The sequence below is a fragment of the Apus apus genome, chromosome 25 (assembly GCF_020740795.1).
Source record: "Apus apus isolate bApuApu2 chromosome 25, bApuApu2.pri.cur, whole genome shotgun sequence".
Lineage (NCBI taxonomy): Eukaryota > Metazoa > Chordata > Aves > Apodiformes > Apodidae > Apus > Apus apus.
Window position 1 is genome coordinate 5,473,227 of NC_067306.1, and position 21,615 is coordinate 5,494,841.

Genomic DNA, 21,615 nt, shown 5'->3' on the forward strand with positions numbered 1-21,615 from the left:
GCTGTTCTCATTTATTGCCTGGTTAGATTGGTTTAATATGGCTATCTGGTCATCTAGAGCCCTGCCACATACGTGTCTCCATAGTCCTGTGATTTCATGGGAGTGTTTCCAGAGCTCGGGGGTGGCACCTTCCTGACATCTGTCCCACTGGTGGTTATTTGGTTCTGAGGACTTGTCGCTGAGCTCCTCTACAAATGGTTGTGTGGCTGCACTTGGGAGGACCAGGCTGGGCTTTAAGCAATCCTTCCCCTGGAGGGTCGTGCAGCCCTGGGACAAGTAACCAGAGAGGTGTCCTGATTCCCATCCTTGGAGGTTTACAGGACTGGGCTGGACAAAGTCATGGTCATGCTTAACTAGATTTAACAACAACCTGGCTCAGGACAGAAAGTTGCTCTAGAGATGTCCAAAGGATCCTTCCCATCAACATTTCTATGAGGTGTCTGCTTGTGCGATGCATGTTTAGCTCTATGTGCTGTGGGAGCACGTTCCAGGCCATGTGTTGGGATCTACCTGCCATGTCCATTGGCAGTGAGCCCGAGCTGAAGGACGTGCTGGGTGAACACCGGGTGCCCGGGCACAGCAGGTGCCTCTTCAGCTTCTCCCTGCTGCACCAGTTCACGTCCCTGCTCAAGCAGCTGCCCGAGCCCGGGCTGCACGGCGGGGAGTGGGACAGTCCGTCACTATTGCAGAGGCACGGTCGGGAATCCTGGAGCGGTGCACGGAAACTGCCAGAGCTCTGGAGCCCGCAGCGCCCCAGGGATGGAGGGACTCGGTGGGACGCGATCCGGGACCACCTGCCCCGGGTGGGGGGCGGCGGGTCCCCAGGGAGTCCCGGGGGTGCTCGGAGCTCTCGGCCACGGCCCCGCCGGCGGCTGTGGGACGGGATGGGACGGGATGGGACGGGATGGGACGGGACTGGATGGGACGGGATGGGACGGATGGGATGGGACGGGATGGGACGGGACGGGGGAAGGGGCTGCCCCGCCTTCCGCTTAAAGAGCCGCGGCGCGGGGCTGCCGCGCAGGGAGCTGCGGACCCGGCACCATGCGCTGCGCCCTCCGCACCCTCCGCACCTTCCTCCTCATCTTCCTCCTCCTCCTGCTGCCGCCGCCGCCCGCAGCCGCCTACTTCGGGTCAGACTCGGCCCCGGTGCCGCCTCCGCGCAGGGACCCCCGGAGGGAGCGCGGGAGGGAGAGCGCGGGGGGAGCCGAGGAGGGAGCCCGGGCTCTTCAAGGATGCTTTGCTGGGAGGATGCGCTGAGGCTCCGCGGAGCTGCTCGTCCCTCGGGCCGGTGCGGGGGTCCCGGCCCCGCAGCCCTCCGCGCATCCCCCCAGCCCTGACAGCGCGGGGACGGGCCGGGCAGAGGGGTGGGAGAGAGAGCCAGGGGTGGGGGTCTGGGCAGGAGCCCCTGCCCTGCTCCTGGGCACCCCGGAGAAACGGGACGTGGGGAGGATCAACCTGTGCAAGAGTAGGACGGAGAAACAGGGTGGGGGGAAGATGCTGTTACCTGGGAGCAAGAGGGAGAACGCCCGCCTGTGTGACAGTCCCTGCTCCGATTCTGTTCACGATGCGAATTAGTCCCGGAGAGTTGCTGCCTTTGATGTATCTCTTGAGGCTGCTTCCCTGGAGGGAGAAATGTGGGAGGAGGGGGATGGCGGAGGGAACCGGGGCTCAGCAGAGAGGAGTGGGGGGCCCTGGGGGTGCTGCGGGGCTCCAGGGAGAGAGGGAGGCTGAGAACCACCCCAGGGAGTGCCCAGGCTGCAGGGAGGCTGAGCTGACGCTTCTGCCTAGGATACTGGGCTGGATTGCCCGGGCTGATGGCCCCTGGGAGTGTGAATGCCCCTCACCTTTCGTTTTGCTTGGGTTAAAGGTGAAGACGGGTTTTTACCAGGTTAGCTCAAAGCAGAATTTCCCATGAAGTGTTTGGGTTTGGTTGTTTTCTGAGTAAGTTGCTTCTCAGGCAGATTTTCTTAGGGTAACCAGAGCTGGTGGTGCAAATATCACAGAGAATGGAGGAGAGACACAAACATCACTACATTCAGACACTGCTGTGAGTGATCATAGCTCAGGACAGATCTGTGCTGACTTCCACTGGTGGATGGTCTGGGTCCCTCTCCGCAGATCCTCCCATTGATGCCAGACACTTCTACTCTTGCAAGTGTCTGCTGGTTTGTTACCATTTACCTGGGACAACAACCGGTATTTAATTTCTGGTGGAAAGCTTCCTGGGTTTTGTTATTTGTATCATTTAACTCCTGCTAAGCACGTGCTGACAGGGGATGTTTCCACCTTTCGTGGTCATTCATGGAATGGACACACACTCTAGAAAGGAGCTGGGTTGCAGTGTTTGTCTTCCCAGTTACAGGGACACGTGGACATCATTGTGCTCTGTGGAAGTGAAGGTGCTTGCTCTTCCCTTTCAGACAAGTCCCACAAAGCAGTTACTGCTTATTACTCCAGGTGGGGCTGGTTGTTAAAGCAACCTGAATGATTCTGTTTTGTGACAATGGCCTGGTTGGTACATGCTGCTTTCTGGGCACAGAATGCTGCCTTTTGATGATGCACATCTTAGGGTCTGAGGCTGGAGTTTCACTTTTTAACCCTTTTTTCCTGGTTGGACACAGGTCTGTCCTGCATTTTCTCACCTCTTAGTTTAAAAGTCACAAGAACGAGAACAAGAAGGAAACCGAAGTCTGAGAACTCAGTGACTGGTGATACATGGGTGTTTTCACATACAATTTGGAGTTAACAGACTACAGAGGAACATGAGTCTTTTAGAAATGCTGATGTGCATGTCTGATATGTCTCAGTTTGGAAGAATAATCTTACATCAAAATTACTGAATTGGAGGGGACCTCAGACCCTGGTTCAGTGATCTACCTTTAAGTTTTGCTAATAGAAGAGACTTAGCAGAGACATGAGCCAGATCTTTGCTTTCCAAACATCTAATTGAGAAAAAACTCGTGTAGATGTAATAAAAAATGAAGGAGCCTTTTGCCTGGCTATCTGCAGAAGGGGACCTGAGCCCTTTCTGGTGTGTACAGTGGATTTGGCAAAGGGGAAGTATTGCTGGTTGGCAGTGGTAAAGAAAATGCTGATTTAGGCTCTATCATGACAAAGGTAAGGCAAGAAGTGTACAGAGCAGTCCAGTAAAAATGGTCCAAGGGCCCAGAAAAGATGGCAATTTATAAATAATAATAAAAAAAAATAAAATAACAAAATAATAAATATATAGATCTTGGCAGAGTGAACGTGGCCTGAGACTGAAGAAACTGCAGCTAAGGGCAGATCTCAGAGGACCACAGTCCCAGTACCTGGGTTGTTTGGCTGGCTGGGCTCAGAGCACCAACTATGCTTGGACAGACCTCAAGCTGCTAGTGCTGGGTCCAGATCAGGGTAAATTACAGCCTGCTTTTAACTGAGGATGAGAAAACAAGTTCTGCATGAACAGTGGTCCAGCTGATGTTCAGGTTACATTGGACTTGCCTGGCTCATTAGGTGCAGGAATCCAGGAGTGGCCATTTCTCTTCCGTACACCTCCAAATTGCCTTCATGCTTATTTTGTGTTCACCTTTGCTTCAATCCTCCCTCATGCTGTAAGTTATCTTTCAGGATGTACAGTTCCTCTCTACAGCTCCCTAAAAGCTCTCAGCCTCCTGTTGCCTTTTTAGGGGCTGCATTTCACAAAGGGAAAAGTAGTTTGGGAGGTGCTGGTGGGTGCAGAGCTCCCCACAGGAGCTGAGAAGATGCCTTCTTAGAATTAGGGCAGAATTCAGGAGAAACTCACGTCAGGTAGGATGATGTTCGGTAGGCAGAAGCAACAGAGCAGGGAGCAGGCTGCACCATTCATGGGCCAGTTTGCCCTGTGCTCTGTGGGCAGCTGGATCTGCTGGAGGGATTCTTTATAAGTCATCCTGAAATTCCTGAGGTATGTGCAGAGGCACCAAGATTTCTGCAGCTTCACCATGATGTGCTGTTGTAATTCACGGCTCCTCTTGGTTCAGCCTACCTGTGTCCTCTGTGTTCACTGCTAGTTCTGCTCCTACCAAAGTCAGTGGCACAACTGTTGCTTGTTTCATAATGAAATAATCTTTTGGGGACCCTTAGAGAGTAAAAACAACATGTCACTTGCAGGTCTATTGAAGCTTGAAAAGATCATGATATGTCAAATGACATCTTAAGGTAAACACAAGTACCTGTGTCCTTCTGGAGATGTCAAATAAATGCTGGTTTTCATCCAGTTAGCCCAGCTGTCCACATTCTTACATTTTATTTGGGGACTGTTTGTTACTGCAGCCTTTCCCTGATAAATCAAATGAACCAAATCTGCAAACTGGGACTCTGCTCTTCAGTTCTGAGTGCTCCTCTAGAGATTGCTGAAGGTGTTCCTCTTCCTGTTGAGCTGATAAATTAAATGCTCACATTGTTTACAGTTTCAAAATTCTGTCTATCAGGAGGGCTACAGAATCTTTTTTTGGGGGGATAATGGGATGCTTAAAAGGAGGATATTAGCAGAAAGGGAGCAGAAAGAGAGAGAGCAAACATTCAGCAATGACTTGGAAAGATGGAGTCTGTGGGTGGAGTCTAGTGATTGTCGCAGCAGAGATGAGGTGGCACTACAGTTGCATCAAAGAGGTGAGGCTTCTCATGGATGCTTTTTGCTAGTCTTCAGTCCCTACGTTCTCTTTGCTCAGTATCTCAGAGCATTGTATTTTCTAAAAAAATCTTCCCACTGGGTGTTAAGTTCTTCATAACACTCCAGAGAACAGGCCAGTCCAGAGCTAGACTGAGCATCTGATCTTCTGTGTGATGACTGACCAGAGTGCTCGATCTCCCTTGTAACTGACTGGAGGGCTGGCCTGGGTTGGATGGTCAGCAGCAGGGAGTGCACTGCCCCTGAAACCAGGAGCCACATGGAGACATTTCATGTGATTGCGTTGAGAGGTGTAAGTTTGTGAACCAAGTATGTGCAGAATGTGGGAGCCTGGAGCAGATAAGGATGAAGGATGAGGTTGTTCAGCCAGGAGAAGAGAAGGCTCCAGGGAGACCTTAGAGCACCTTCCAGTGCCTGAAGGGGCTCCAGGAAAGCTGGGGAGGGACTTTTTACAGGGCATGGAGGATAGGACATGGGGGAATGGTTTTGAGCTGAAAGAGGGAGATGGAGATGAGGTCTTAGGAGGAAATTCTTCCCTGTGAGGGTGGTGAGACCCTGGCCCAGGTTGCCCAGGGAAGCTGTGGCTGCCCCATCCCTGGCAGTGCTGAAGGGCAGGTTGGATGGGGCTTGGAGCCACCTGGTCTGGTGGGAGGTGTCCCTGCCCATGTGGGGGGGTTGGGACCAGATCATCTTTGAGGTCCTTTCCAACCCAAACCAGTCTGGGATCCTATGAAGAACCCAGCGCAGTGACAGTGACCCAACTCAGCCAGTACATAGGCACTAACTGCAATGGTTCCTGGCTAAATCCTCACAGTATGTCACACCTACCCCCCATCCCAAACTAGCCAGCTCTTCTGGTTTAAGATTTGTATATACTGTTCTCTCTGGAGAAACTATCTGGACACATCTGTTGCTGTTCCCAGCAAGGGTTTGCAGGAAGCAGAGAAGCCCATTTCCATGGATTCCCACTCATAACCTCACATGAAACTCACCTGGGTTTTTAATTCAAACTCTTTTTGTTTGTGAGGAGCAGAAAGCTTGACAGAAACCCCAGAGGATAACAGGTATAAAAACACCTGCCAGAGCATCTGAGATGATGACTCTGATGGAGAAAATAAAAATCTGTTGAGCTCAATAGTTTACCCTGAGATGCTGGCTTGGGGGTTTCTGCCACCTTCTCTGCGGACAGCGGGTGGTTCCAAGCATGGGTGACCATCCCATGGAGTTCAGACAGTGCTCCACTGCTGCTGGCCATCCCTTTGTCCAGGAATGAATACCGAGGATTAAATACTATTGCTTCTGAAAGGATTAAAACTCTCTTCCACTGAGCTGCCAGGGAGAGAGGAGAGCTGAGAACCCTTTGTGGCCTTGGTTTGATCTGCCATTGTCGCATATCGTCTGAGCCTCTCCTGACTGCTTGTTGCAGCTACCTGTGGGGTGTAGATATTTCTGTGGAACATGAAAGACCCGTGAAATCAGATATGGATTATTGTTATGGTTCCCTTTGATTTTATTTCTTACTTGGGAGAGGTAGAAAAGGCACATTTTTAGGGGTTTTTCAGACCTCTCAGATCCAGAGGACATTGGGCATTGCACAGGAACAGGCTCTCATTAAAAGTCTCTTGAGCAGCTGGAATGTGGCTGGAAGAAGATTAAAGGAAATATATGAATTTAGGAAAGTGCTTAGACAGAAAAGGAGACAAATAAAAGTTTGAGAACCTTATTGTTCTTTCAGATTGCTAGCAGGTGTGCATTAATTCAGAGTTTACCTTTTTTTTGGCCTTATGATCTGTAGATAATAAACTCTAAATCATGTACAAGTAATGTGAGGTTTGCCTGACTGCAAAGATCTGCATATTTTATATTTAATCTTGTAAGAATGTTCTCGTACTGTGATCTTGATCTGATCCTATGTTAGTTGCACCCTAATAAAGCACAGTTATAGTTAATGTTATCAGACCTTGCAAGTCCTCACTCACCTGGGTAACCTTAGCTATGTCTGTTAGGACTCTGAGAGTGTCTTTTGCTCCCAGCTGTGCCACTGGTCAACTGCTCAGCCTTGGACAACTCCTTTAATGTCTCTGCCTACCTATCTAAAATTATGCAGTGAATCCTGTCTCTGTAGAAGCCTACAACAACAGTGTAGTTTTTCATGCTGACATTCATGTCTTAGGTAATAGGTACATACCTGATAGCTTTAGTCACATGTCTTAGATTAAACAATTTACTGGTTGTTTTGTTTACTCCTCAATTAATTATATTTGTCTGGGCATTTCCATCCTCCATTTCTAGAGGAAAACCAAGCTACTTCGTGTGTTGCACCTTTAGAAATTCTACAAAAAAACCCAAACAAAACCAAATAGTAAGTAAGTTTGCTTGTGCAACCAGCTACTTGTGTAGGATGCTGTGTTACTTTTGTCAGAACTTAAAGTGTTGCTGGATCCAATTTTAGAAAGTGTTTTCCCATGAATCTTTTGCTTTCCATGGTGTAAAAGACAAATTAAACTCAGTGTCTTTGCACTTGTGTGGTCACAGGCTGTAGTTGCTGAGCACTATTGAGATTGCTCTGAAAATTGAATAAAACTCTTGAAAGGTTGGTTTTCATAGAATCATAGCATGGTTTGGGTTGGAACGGACCTTAAAGATCATCTAGTCCCAACCCCTCTGCATGGGCAGGGACACCTCCCACCAGCCCAGGCTGCTCCAAGCCCCATCCAATCTGCCATTCAACACTGCCAGGGATGGGGCAGCCAAAACTCCTCTGGGCAACCTGTTTCAGTGTCCAACCACCCTCACAGGGAAGAATTTTTGTCAGGTTTTGTGGTGCTTATCATCATCCTATTTGAGTTTTCCACTAATATTAAAATCCAACTTCCTGCAAGGTCTGGAGAATGGCAATACCACCTCCTCCCAAATGTCATTGGCTGCTGGCAGGTCACAGGACATCCTTGAGATAATCCCTGTCCAAGGCTGTAGGTACAACTGTCCTGGGTCAGGCCAAAGGTTCATGTAGCTTCACAACCTGGATTTAAGCTGGGTAATAATGAGCATGAAGGCAAAAGTGTGACAAGGAACAGGACAGCAGACAGTGATATTGTCTCAGAATACCCTCCAGTTCCTGCCAGTCTGCCCCTCAGGAATTTCCTGTGTCAAAGTATCTTTGTCGTTAACGGTCCCTTTGGAATTGTTTTGTCCATGGCTCTGTAAGGATGCATGGATCCTGTAGCATGTGCCCTGTGTTCAGAAGGGCTGTGAGTTTAACTGCAACCTCTGTACTCTATTTCACTTATTTTTAGTCTATTGATTAATAAATTACTGTAACTCCCCTGGCTCATGTATGTTAAAGGTAGGAATAATCTTTTTTACTCACTTCCAGGTCACTCATGATTTTACAACCCTGTATTCTCCTGGTATTCCTTTTTCTCCTGGTGGAAATTGTGGAGATATCCAGTCTATATATTTGTCTTCATACACAAGCTATTCTGGAACTCCGTGACCTTTACAAGTCCAGGTAGATGGTAGCATCTGGCTTAGCTTTGGTCTTTCTGTTCTATGACTCCTGCAAAGACCTCTAGTAGGTTGATGAGATATGACTACTTTCTGCAGAAGCTGTGTTGACTTTTCTCCACTGCTCTGTATTTAAACTATGCCCACTAATTCTGCTCTGTTCTTAGAGTTTCCAACAACTCTCCTGGTGCAGCTCTCTCCTGGCTGTGTAGATCATCACACCTCTTATCAAAATGTGAAGATCAGTTTGCCACTTTTCCCCCCTTTTAGACCCATGCAGTTTTAAGCAATAGCTTTTGCCCCATGTTTTCCTTCCTGACTCAGCACTCTGATGGGAGTACTTTGACATCCAGTGAGCTACAGAAGAGTGCATGGTCTTGACTTTAAAGTTGCTGCTTGAGGAAACTCATCTGAGCCCCTAACAAACCTGAGAGAGCTCAATAGCCCTCAGTTAAATTGTGTCTGCTTGAGGTCTCCTTTTCTGCCTTCAGCTTCCATCCTATGGGTCTTGCTTTGCTGTTCCCCAGTAGAATGAAGGACTAGCTGCTGTCTCTTTTCTTCAGGAGAAGGGATTAATGGATTTTAGCCCCTTGGGATGAGCATGTATAAAGGCAAGAACAAAAAGTGAGCAGTTATCTTTGCAATTCTCTGTTTTTTTCCCATTTGAGGTCATACCATTGGGTGCCTTTGGAAACAGAGCCACCAAGCCTCTACACTAAAACTCCTGCTGCTTCTGAAGCTTCTGTGAAGAGGAAGCGCTGAGAACTGACCAGATCTTTCATGGGAAGGAGATGACTAGTCCAAATAGTCACTGAAGCTACTACTGCTGTCTCAAAAATATCTGTCAAGGGATGAATGCTGGTTTAGCTGGATGGAGGACACTAAAATGAGGATGGAGACTGGCAGGAGGGAAGTTCTCTTTGTTCTGAGAAGGGATTTTTTAGGAGTTAAGGTGCTTGGCATGGGTGATAGTTCTGTTGGAATGTGTACATTGTCTCTGTGAATTAGATACAGTCTGAACATCCCTAAAAAGTCAGACTTTTGTTGACCTCTAAGACTCTCCCTGCCTCTGCTGGAGCTGGTATATCTTGATCTTCTTGAGCTTCAGAGCTTGTGCAGAACATGTGCTTATGCACCCAGGGAAATATAACTCCAATGGACACGTGCATCAGTTTTTAAGCACCACAGTGAGTCAGACAAAGTGGTCAAGTTGGCTCCTCATGTTCTTGTCTCACTCACTCGAGCCAACCTTGTGTCCTCACAACAGTTCCTCCAGGTCTGGACTGCCATGCACTTTGTGCACCAGTTGCCCTCTCTGCAGTGTTTGGTGCCAGATGGAGCTTTGATCTGTGCAGTCTGAATCGCTCTCTGATGCTGGGTTAATTCCAGTTTTTTTGAGCTGAACTCACCCCAAATATCTGTCTCTCTTTCCAGGTTGCCTCTTTATCTCTTGGCTCTCACTGGAACATCTTGTGTTTCTGTCCCACAGTTCAGCAATGACCACAGGATGAAAAGATTGTTCTCACCCACTTGGTTTCTAAAGTTTAATACTTGCTGTATTATTCAATTATTATTATTATGCTGTATTATACAATTATTCCTTGGTTCTTGGTTAATTTGCATGTCTCTGGATAATTTCCATGTGTTAGTTCATTAAAGTAACATGTGAGTGCATCTGGAGGTGGTGGGATACTGTGAGAGGCTGGATATTAGGAAGCACTTCCTCATGGAGAGGGTGATCAGACATTGGAATGGATTGCCCAGGGAAGTGGTGGAGGCACCATCCCTGGAGGTGTTCAAGGAAAGGCTGGATGTGGCAGTTAGTGCCATGGTCTGGCTGATGTGGTGTCAGGTCATAGGCTGGACCTGATGATCTTAAAGGTCTTTTCCAGCCTTGATGTGATTCTGTGAGAAGGACCAGCAGAATTGCTGAGCTGTGCCTGGATAGGGTGCATTGACTACAGAGACTGAGACAATCAGCTCTGAAATAGGCATCTATAGAATATGTGGAGTGCTAAAACTGCAGCTGCAGTGCTTGGCTTTCCTTCCAGAATGAAGATTCTGTCTCTTACAAGATTATGGCCTTACTTGACCAGTTGAGTGTTAGAAATACCTGCCTTTTGTGGAGCCACGTTAAGTTTTCAGTTTGGTCACTTCCATCGCTTAAAATTCTCTACTTGTGAACTGGGGTGTGATAAACAATGGGGTCACTTGTGTCCTCTGGCACAAACTTTCCTCTTCTCAATAGACATTTGCCATGTTCACTAGCACAGACCTTCCTCTTCTTTCTCTGCCAGCACCAACCGGCATTTGCTGTGCAGAAACATCTACCTGGAAGCATGACCAGTCAGACCTGCTCAGTGAATTTATCTGCAGAAGAGTCAGGCTTCTGTGAGGATCCTGATAATGGGACAGAGGTGAAGAATCTCCCTTCCCACACTGCTATGAGGAATGGCTTGCTTGGCTTTCTACGAGCCTACTAACTGGTGTCCATCTCCATCAGGCTGGGTTTGCTCAAGCGCTGAACTGCGCAGGGAAGGTGGGAGTCCCTGCTCTGCTAGTGGGGCACCAGCAGCCAGGGAGTTTTTGTGGATGTGCTTAAGAGATTGCTCCTGATTGCATCCCTCTCTGCACAGCTTTGCTCCTCTGGCTCCCACACTCACTTTGTGGAGCAGCATAGCCCAGTTTGTCTGACTGGAGGAGAGGAACATGAACTGACTCTTCTCTTTGTCCATGTTCATTTATTTACCTGTGGACTCGCAAAGAAAACAAGGCTTGGGGGAAGGGAGGCATAATTTGAAAATGTTCATTTTGGGGATGATACGTGTCTCAGTGTCAAGATTTAGGAGGTTGTCATTGATCTCTATGGTTCTGGTATTTTTTAGAGTGGGGGTGTTAATGCTTACCATTTTGGTATCAGGAGTGGCACTCCAGATTGGCAAATGCACAGCCCTGCCCTGTTTGTTTGCAGCCCTCAAATTTGCCATAAACAGACAATAATTTCTCTGTGTTTTCAAGCATCCTAAAGATATGGAGGGTGATCAATTTTGCAAGGAAAATATTGACTTGCCATGAAAAGTGAAACCGTTTGTCTCCAAAACTGGTGATTTTTCAGCTAAATCACAAATAAGCTCAATTTGGCAATGCATTTTTAGTTGATCTTCCCTGTATTTTTTTCTGCAAGAAAATGTTGTGCTTGCTCTAGAGAGGTGGTTGTTGTTAATGATTTCCTATTGGTCTTTCCTGGCCAGTGGTAGGGCAGCCCTGAAAGGACACGGTTAATGTAGACACTTAGCTCAGAGCTGTGGTCTATAGTGACCTGCAGCACCACTGAGTAAAACAAACCTCTGGGTGTGTCAGAAGCAAAACTGGAGGGGTGTGATCATGTGCTCTTCATAGAGTCAAGCAAACTTCCCACTCGAGGTTGCTGGTGACAAACACGTTTCTTCTTTCTCCCCACAACATTGGTCTGCTACTCTGCGTTGGTGTGTGGTGGCGATAGGGCACTAGATCTAATACATCTGTATTAATTAATCTCCGGGTGAAGTACCCTGATCTTTCTGAATATCTTTCCCTCTGACCACCTTTTCTCTTCTTAATTTTCTTCTTCTGAGCAAGGCCAAGTTAAACAAGGCCAAGTGCAAGGTCCTGCACCTGGGTTGGCGCAACCCCAGGCAGAAATCCAGGCTGGGGAAGAATGGCTGGAGAGCAGCCCTGAGGAGAAGGAGTTGGGTGTGGGAGGAGATGAGAAGCTGGACATGAGCCACCAGTGAGTGCAGGAGCCCAGAGTGGCGATTGTGTCCTGGGCTGCATCACAAGAAGTGTGGCCAGCAGGGCCAGAGAGGTGGTTCTGCCCTTCTGCTCTGCTCTGGTGAGACCCCACCTGGAGTGCTGTGTCCAGTTCTGGTGCCCTCAGCACAGGAGAGACATGGAGCTGTTGGAGAGGGTCCAGAGAAGGGCCAGGAGGATGATCCAAGGGCTGGAGCAGCTCTGCTCTGGATTCAGGCTGAGGGAGCCTGAAGAAGAGAAGGCTCCAGGAAGACCTTAGAGCACCTTGCAGTGCCTGAAGAGGCTCCAGGAAAGCTGGGGAGGGACTTTTCACCTGAGAGTGTAGTGATAGTATGAGGGCTTTAAAATGAAAGAGGGGAGATTTAGGTTAGATATTAGGAGGAAATTCTTCACCATGAAGGTAGGAAGGCACTGCAACAGGTTGCCCAGGAAGGTTGTGGAAGCCACCTCTCTGGGGGTGTTCAAGGCCAGGTTGGATGAGGCTTGTGCAGCCTGGTCTGGTGGGAGGTTTTCCTTCTCACGGCTGGGAGGTTGGAACCTGATGGTCTTCAAAGTCCATTCCAACCTCAACCATTCTATGATTCCAAGATTCTATGATTCCACAATTTCCATCTTCCATAACTCTCCACTTCTGCTTCCTTTCAGCTTGACTGGCAAAGAAGCTCTGACCCACTTCCCATCCCTGGGACCTTCCGCAAACCCTGCCCAAGGGAAGGTCCACATCAAGCAGTGTGACCTGCTGAAGCTGTCCCGCAGACAGAAGAGGCTTTGCCGGCGGGAGCCGGGCCTGGCAGAGACCCTGCGGGATGCCATCCGGCTGGGGGTGCTGGAGTGCCAGTTCCAGTTCCGCAGTGAGCGCTGGAACTGCAGCCTGGAGGGACGGACCAGCCTGCTGAAGCGAGGTACAAGGTAGTCTTTGGTTTCCACTTGAAACAAATAAAGTCCACCCAGCAGTCTAAGGACTGTTCAGTCGGTACTTTTATTCACGGTGCTGGACGCACAGGTGACATCTCCTCTAAAATCTGTGCCCCTCACAGGGCAAGGTGAGAGATATATATACAGCTGATACTTAATTATGTGTAATATTTCTAAGAAACAATTTACATATTCATTACTTTCCCAATAAATCACTTACATAAGTGTCCACCCATTATCACATACGTGTTAAGTCCATTAGGGTCTCCTGGGGGTCATTTTCTTCATCCTTGAGTCTTCCTCACAGGAACCTTTGGCCGATTCTGTCTCTTTTCCCATTTATCTCTGCTGACTCCACAGTAGAACTGCTTACAGCAGGTATCCCTAGTCACAGTTGGATGGTTTCTTTCTTCTTCAAGGACCCTTGTATTTCTTCCCTAAATCTACAGACCAGCTCACTCAAAAGGCTTTTACAACTCACGAGCAGTAGGCCCAGATGAGAGATTTACACCCTACAAGCAGTTAGCTATTTGAAGTCAGAGTTTGGTTAATGCTCTGTTTCATTCCACTACAAGATCTCACTTGGTGCCACGACCCTTGGAATATGCATCTCTAGTCAAGCGAAGGTTGACTTGGGTTGACAATGGTTGGATTTAATGATCTTAAAGGTCTTTCCCAACCAGAACGATTATGTGGTTCTGTGGAAGGGCACTGGGCAGTGACCAGGGAGGGCAGAGATCTGCTCTGGCCAGCAATGAGATCTGTGTGATTTGGGCCCTGTTGCCACAAAATATGCCTTATCCTCATCTTTCCTGGGTGGTTTATCATGGACTGAAAAGTAGAAGGAGGTTCACACCCTAGGTTTGTGGATTTTTATCCCAGACCAGAATTTCTTAGGCTGTCTGCCTTGGCTGGCAACTGGGGGTGATGCTGAGAAAAACAAGGGTTAGCTCTTTAGGTCAGGAGACATTTCAAGAAATGACTCCCTTCAGCTCTTTGGATATTTTTTTTTGTAAATCTCTGTTGTTCTCAGATGCAGAATTTGATCCTAATCAACTGTTTGAAAAACCTATTTATCAGCATTAGGGCATTTCAGTGCATGTTTAATTATCTCCTAAGACCCTTCCACATATATTTGAAGTTTCTGCAGAAGTTCAGACACGGTGGACAGAAGAACCACCGGCTTCTGTTTCACAAAGGCTTTAGAGGAAGAAAATGTTCTGTAAATTCTGTATTTGAAGTAGGAAAAAGAATAATTAATCCTTTCAATTCTAAGAGTTTGAGAAAAATAGAATGTAGACAAACCCTGAAACAATTCCTTATTACAAGTTCCCAGAGCATGCATATATACTCTGCCAAGTCTGTCCTCATCCAAACCATGCCTGACCAGCTTGTTACTGAGTTTCAGCCCTTCTATAATGTTTATCAACATTTCCTAAATTTTAGTCTCCAGTGTTAGTGAGTTTCAGTCCTTCAATAATGTTTACTAAGTGAATACTTTTTTTCTTTACAAAAAATGGGGCTGAATAAACCAGTATTAACTTTGATGAAACCAAACTATTAATTTTAATTAGCACTGGGATTGAAACTTTTTAGCATTTCCACTTAAAATTATAAAATTTTATTAAAATAAATACTAAGTCAATATACCAGCACATACAGGATTGGATTTACGTCATTGCAAGGCTCTATTGTCAGTTTTTTAACCCAGTGGGGAAGAAGCTCTTCATGATAATTTTGAATTACTTTCTGACATCTGTATGTTCATCAACCTCAAAGAACTTGAAAATGACAATTGAATAATCCTGATCTTCAAATAGCTGCAAACCATTTCATTATCTTGTGGGTGCATGCCTCAACATTTCCACAGACTCCTGACTGACAAAATAAAATATCACCTGTAATTTAAAACCTGTTTTGGCAGATGAGGATAAGTGTTTGAAAACTTTTATTACCCAATCTTAAGGATCAAATGATGATTTAATACAGAAAAGTATGCTGTCTGCATCTCCTACATGAGAGGACAGTTGGCTGGAAGCAATTTTTGGTTCTCATTCTCCTTTAACTTGTGAACGGGTTTCTTTCTTTCACAAAGAACATGAACAGTTTCAGCTGCCACTTTTGATCTGTTTCTCACATATTCCTGCTGCTGTTTTCTTGATGTCTTGGGAATTGTTGGTCAGACAATGGACTATGCTCCTTTGACCCAAGAGTTTTAGAAGTCATTGAATCATTCGCTGTCTCCATGATCCTAGGGAAACTGTAAAAAAACCCCTCAACCTTTTAAACTATCTTTAATGGTCTTTTGAGTGCAAGAGAAGAAAAAAGGAACATGTCCCAGTGAGGTGGTTCATTCCTGTAACAGGTGAAAAGCCACAGCTAATCTGCAGTGACAACTGAAAAACTGCAGTGACTGATTGGGAGCTTTTCCTGCTCCTACAGACACCACCATCTTCAGTCCTCTATTTACATACTTTTAGCAAGTAAAAAAATATGCCAAGGGCTTTCTGGTTTTTGAAATGCCAGATTTATTTTCACAATCTGCACCACTGGTTGTTTTACATTGACACTCCTCTGGGTACAGCTGCAAAACTCCTTTTGCACAGGCTACAATCCTTCTATGACTATTGCAGTCAATTTTGGTGGCTACCTCTCCTCAGTTATCCATGCAAAAACCTGCATTCCCTCTCCACTTATTTAACCATCCACAACACAATAGATTTAAAATGGTTCTGAACAGACATTTCAAGCCACCTTGCTGCATGGTGGCAGTTGTTGTCTTTATAAAATGTTTGAAGTGCAATGTTGATGTTATGGTGCCCAGGTGGTGCCACAGAGGCAGCCAAATGCTACTGGAGGTCAGGTAAGAGGTATTTCATTTCAAACAACATGGTGATCTGGGGAAAATAAATATCTATAGCAGACACAGCTCAGATCCAGGCGCTCCAAATAGTCCTTGAGAAATGAGCACTCTGCAATCCTTCCTTCCATCAGTTCAACTCTTTACTTCAACTTGGTCAGATTCTTTGGCCTTCGAGCAGTGGTTTTATTGATGTCATGAGGAATCTAGGAGGGATACAACCCAGGAACTTTTCTCAGAGATGCAGGATTCCCATAATTGGAAATTTTAAGAACTCAGCTGGACAAAGCCCTCAGCAACTTTATTGGAGTTAGCCCTACTTCGAGCAGGAGGTTGTACCAAAGGCCTTGAGAAGTCCTTTCATCCTAAATCTTCCTGCAATTCCATAGCTTTTTGATCTGCCCTTTTAATGTTTGTCTCTTTGTTTTTCATTTGGGGTTTTCCCCACAGAAATGTCTTTTCTACGTGCTCTGAAAGGCTCACACTGTCTTTATTGTAGCATTAAAAAATGCCCTGGAGCATCTTTCCTTTGGCAGAATCACCATATGGCCAAACTCCTATAATAGTTTGTCTTGTGGTCTGGAGCACACCACACCACAGAGCAGTGCCTTGCCATTGCAGCAGACATCTTTCTGTATTTATGGGCTGCTGAGCTAGAGAAGCAATTCTAGAGAGCTCAGGGGAAGACTTGGACATGTTCAAGGTCCTACCAGAGAAGCTGTCTTGCTTCAGCATCTTGAAATTCAGTTCTGAGCTGGATGTTTGCGATTGAACTGCCAGCAAAGACATCTGCATTTAGATGTTCTCCTTTGCACCGAATGTCTAGGAATTCATCACAGTCACTTGCAATCCAGTCAGTGGGATCAGGAGAGCGACTCATCCCTGAACCAGGCCCTGTCAGCCTGGGTATGGGCTCCAGGCTCTGCTGGCTGTGGGGACAAAGCTCCATTGGTATAGTGGGAGGATAGATAGCCAGGGCACATGGAATAACCTCTATTTAGGTCTGAAATCATGATCTTTGGAGCTGATTGCTCATTTGTGTATGACCTGCTCAAAATCCAGCTTCAACAACTGCTCTGTTGCTTATTGTTATTCCAGAAGGGCTAAAGGACCATTCAGTTTTTCCTTTACTCACTTGATTTTTTAATTAAACAGTTAAACCATAATGAGTTCCCTTATGAAAAAGTAAAAGGAATCACCTTGGACTTTTCAGACAAGCTTTTGGCAGCCTGGTGACACTGAACCTTTGCCATAAAAGGAGGTGGGAGTGGGGAGAAGGAGACAATATGAAAGTATGTTCATTATCTTCAGTTCCTGCTGTCTGCAGTGGCCTGACCACAAGCAATGGTCTCTGATTTCAAGTGGGTTGAAATCTGGCCAATGCTTACGTGGAGTGCCACAGAGGAAACCCAACCATCACTGCTCAGAAATAGCAGAAGCAGTGTGGTAGTCACAAAGTCAGTGTGGTCAGTGCGGACCACGAAGTCAGATTTAGCAGGGTATGTGGAGCTGACTGGTACTGCTGGCTTTATATGGCATGGGAAAGTGTTTCTAACATGCTTTCCTCTCTTCTGGTATCAATATATCAGACAGGTTTGGGACAATATCCTGCTGGGATAAGCAGGATAAGCATTTGGAGATTAGCTTCTGGAATTATTTTTCAGTTTTAGGGTCTTCAGTGAATCTTATCCTCTCAGCTCCTTTTGGGTTAACCACTGTTTGAAAATGTGTGAGTCTTCTGTTGCTACTCATAATCTGTACTGATGTATCCCATATACAACTTAACAAAACTTTTGATGGATTTGGAGACATTTTTTTTGTTATTCTTCCAGCACTCTCAGAGATGTTCTAGAGCATCACGAACCAGAAGTTGCGAATTAATTATCCCAGTGATACAACAGATAGGATTGTGAGGTAGAAAGCAGTTTGTTGATTGATCTCTTTGACCTCCTCCACATTTTCTTGACTCTCTCATCCATGTCCATGCTGTTGATAGATCTTTCATCTAAAACTTTGGAATTCCAGCAAGCTCCTATGAAGTCTGTCTTGAAGTTGCTAATGCAACATCTCCACCATGTTATGTTTAGTCAGTTTTTTCTTTTTCTCACTGATAGCTATCAGAAGAACTTTGTCCTGTTCTCTGGTCAGATTTATGGTGATCTTACCCAGACCTCAGCAGGCAGTGGTCTGATATATTATTACAGTTGGACGGAAATTCTTTGAGGCAACAAAATTTGATTTGAGGTTGGACTGAGTGATTTCTAGAGGTCCCTTCCAACCTATTCTCCAAGTAGGGCCAACTGCAAGACTACTTCAGGTCTCTGAGGTTGTCTTCTCCATTTTTATGGATTTGTTTCCTTCTGATATGGAAGGTCATGTTTGTGTCAATCAGAGTTTTCTGGAACTTCTGTGGAGCTCATGGGTGCCATCACAACATACCTGTCCCTGTCTGTTCCCGTGTCTTCAGACTAAGTTTCTATTCAGTCTGTACTTCCTTTCTCAGTTAAGACATCATGGTGTGTCACAGTCACACACCTCAGGGCACACACAGCCAAGCTGGGAATCCTCGTTAGGAAGAAGAATAACTCCAGAGAGCACCAAGCTCAGTCAGTGGGAGCAGACAATTCACAGGGAAGTCAGAAAGTCCACCCAGGTGTGGCAAAGTCCATCCTTCTCACCCAAGATGTCCTTGGGGACCTCATAGTGGCCTTCCAGTACCTGAAGGGCCTACAGGAAAGATGTGGAGGGACTTTTTACAGGGGCTTGCAGTGAGAGGATGAGGGGTAATGGTTTTAAGCTGAAAGAAGAGAGACTTAGGATGGAGATCAGGTGTAAATTCTTCAGTGTAAGGGTGGTGAGACACTGGAACAGGCTGCCCAGAGATGTTGTGGGGGCTCCATCCCTGGAGGTGTTCAAGGGCAGGTTGGATGGGGCCCTGAGCAGCCTGTTCTAGTGGGAGGTGTCCCTGCCCATGCAGGGGAGTTGGAACTTGATGATCTTTAAGGTCCCTTCCAACTCCAAACATTCTGTGATTCTGTGACAGCCAGAGAGGTGGGTGAAGACCTTATTTTGCCTTTTTAGCTCCTACCCTCTCCTAATCCTTCTCCTGTGCAGGTTTTAAGGAAACTGCCTTCCTCTATGCCATGTCCTCTGCAGCTCTGACCCACTCCCTGGCCAGGGCGTGCAGCGCTGGGCGCATGGAGCGCTGCACCTGCGACGACTCCCCGGGCCTGGAGAACCGCAAGGCTTGGCAATGGGGTGTGTGTGGAGACAACCTCAAGTACAGCACCAAGTTCCTCAAAAAATTCTTGGGTCAGAAGAGGATCGGCAAGGACCTGCGGGCCAAGGTGGACATCCACAATACCAACGTTGGCATCAAGGTGAGGAGACGCAGCAGCAGGCCTAGAAGGAAGTTAGGACTCAGTGCAAGTCTTCTAATCCATCCTCGACAGAGGCTAAGAGGGGTATTCACTACCCTGACTCACAAACCAGACCTGTGTGTTGTGACCTTATGGCACCGAGAGCTCCCTGGGACTTCCTCTGACCTCTGGTGTGAGGAGCTGCAAGTTTGGCAGAGTAGTGTCCTGTGTCCTCCAGTGGTGTCAGATGCTGAGTCGCTGCAATGTGCAGCACAGTGACAGCTGTAAAACTCACTGGGTTAGACCATGGCCACAGTTTAGAGAACAGCTAGAGATTCAAAGCTGGTGGGACATGGGGAGCAGATCAATGGTTGACACTCTTGAGAAAACTTATGAGTCTGCTTGTAGCCTGTTATGGAACGAGTCATGTCACAGGTTTGGGTCAAGGAGACCCAAGATCAAGCATTTTGGCCTGTATGTTACAGATTATTTAACTGAATTAATTAATTACTTTCCATTTACTGAGTCCAGTTACTTGTTTGATTAGGCCACTGTATTGATTTGCATATTTCAAAGGACATCCACTGAGCTGGAGATACTCAGTTGCATGGTTGGCTACTACTCCTGTTCCAAATAGGCTTAGTAAGAATTTATTCTATATTCAGCGGATTATTCTCATTCAGGCTTTCTACTCTCTGGCTCACCAGTCAATTCTGCAGCCTTAGGGTTTTATTCCTCATATTTTGTCTATAAAATGGGAATAATAACAATAAGCCTGAAGTACTTCCAGACTGTCTGTAATCTGAGGTGTTACCTCTGTCCAGAATTAGGCTCATGGTCCCAGCAGATAATGACTACCACTTCTCTTCCTCATCAGGCTGTGAAAAACGGTCTCAAAACCACATGTAAGTGCCACGGTGTCTCTGGCTCATGCGCCGTCCGGACGTGCTGGAAGCAGCTTTCACCTTTCCATGAGATTGGGCGACTGCTGAAGCTGCGCTACGATGACGCCGTCAAGGTCTTCAGCACCTCCAATGATGCTGTGGGACACTCAGAGCTGGCTGGCCCACAGAGGCACAGCCATTCCCCCAAGCACCCCGCTGCACCCCGCTCCACTGACCTTGTCTACGTGGAAGACTCCCCCAGTTTCTGTCGTCCCAGCAAATACTCCTTCGGAACTGCTGGGAGGACCTGCTCGAGGGAGGGCAACTGCGACAGCATGTGCTGTGGACGAGGCTATAACACCCAGAGCCGGCTGGTGACCTTCTCTTGCCACTGCCAGGTGCAGTGGTGTTGCTATGTTGAGTGCCAGCAGTGTATGCAGGAAGAGGTGGTCTACAGCTGCAAGCAGTGAAGTCGGTGCTAGGGGGTCAAGACAAGTCCTGGAGTACAAGAGAGCTGTGGGGAGAGGGATACATGACTGCTGTGGGATGAGGGCAAAGGCAAGCACCAAAAATGTCCAGTGCTCCTATTAGCTCAATGTTGAGATCCTGGGATCTGGAGAGAGCCCCTGTGTGAGGGGTGAACACCAGCGGTTTTGTCAGGTGTCAGGAAGGTGGGGGACAGTGTGGGGACAGCAGAAACATGGAAGTAGTAAAAAAAATCTCTGTTGAGCTCAAACTTGTACTCTCGTCTGCAGGAATATCCCTCTCCTCCATCCCTTACGTGCACTTCTGTAAATGTGTTTGGGTGGTGACACTGACACACTGAGGGCTTGTGCCCTGGTTCCTGGTGAGAAGAGAGTTGAGGGACTGGGGAGGCAAGTACCAGAGACTGGGTCCTGCTGTGGCAGGGACAGCTGCGTTCCTGAACCAAGGAAGGACTCTGGCAGCAAGGGCTTTTCAGTGCTGTCCTATGGGAGATGGTTGAACCCATCTTGCCTTGAGCTCAAAGACAGGCTGTTGAGTAGTCTCACCTTGATGCAAGAACTGTGCCTCAGAAATACCAGTTAACATGCAAATAGAGCCCGTGTCCGTCATCTCCCAGTTTGGATGTTCGACTCCAGGTGCATTTTAACCACTTTTTAACCTTGCTGCACACAGAAGACCTGGAATTGCCTCTGTTCCAGTGCATGTGCCACAGGAGCTCAGCTGAGGGCTGTGAAATTACCCCTCTGCAACACGTGGCCTCCCAGGGAGTTGTTTTATGGTGGTGGATCCAGGGTGATGGTACCAATTATGCATCTCTCTTTCCCCCTCTCCCCAATCAAACTATCAATCACCTTCTTATATTATGTATGTCTTTGCCCTGGTGCCTGAGGTGCATCACCTCCCACAGGTCTGCCCTGTGATATTTCTGGAAGACCACAGGAACTGGGGCATCTTAAAAAACTACGATTCACAAGCGACAATCTGCACTGAGAAGTTAGATCTATCTCATCACTGCTGGCATCTGGCATGAGAGAAAGTGTCCTGGCGGAAAGAGCACAGCCCACAGTAATGTTTTTTTTAGTTAAGCACAAGAGAAAACACCTTCTTTGTTTCTCTGGTTGTGTCTTAGAGGGCAGACTTGGGACTGGCAGGGAGGCCATC

The 21,615-nt window shown here is 47.0% G+C and overlaps 1 protein-coding gene across 1 annotated transcript; it reads left to right on the forward strand.

Moving 5' to 3' along the window:
* The first annotated feature begins 515 nt into the window (after nucleotides 1-515).
* Nucleotides 516-20,448, forward strand: WNT9B (Wnt family member 9B). Its single transcript, XM_051640095.1, has 4 exons — nucleotides 516-664; nucleotides 12,596-12,852; nucleotides 18,840-19,105; nucleotides 19,962-20,448. The coding sequence occupies exons 1-4, from the start codon at nucleotides 516-518 to the stop codon at nucleotides 20,436-20,438; spliced, it is 1,149 nt and encodes a 382-aa protein (XP_051496055.1). The 3' UTR covers nucleotides 20,439-20,448.
* The last annotated feature ends 1,167 nt before the right edge of the window (nucleotides 20,449-21,615 follow it).

Excerpts from the sequence above, each read along its gene's own strand:
- WNT9B (XM_051640095.1), top strand. The coding sequence starts at position 516 with ATGTCCATTGGCAGTGAGCCCGAGCTGAAGGACGTGCTGGGTGAACAC. Across the intron at positions 665-12,595 it reads CCCGGGCTGCACGGCGGGGA|CTTGACTGGCAAAGAAGCTC; the intron begins GTGGGACAGTCC and ends GCTTCCTTTCAG. Across the intron at positions 19,106-19,961 it reads ATACCAACGTTGGCATCAAG|GCTGTGAAAAACGGTCTCAA; the intron begins GTGAGGAGACGC and ends CTTCCTCATCAG.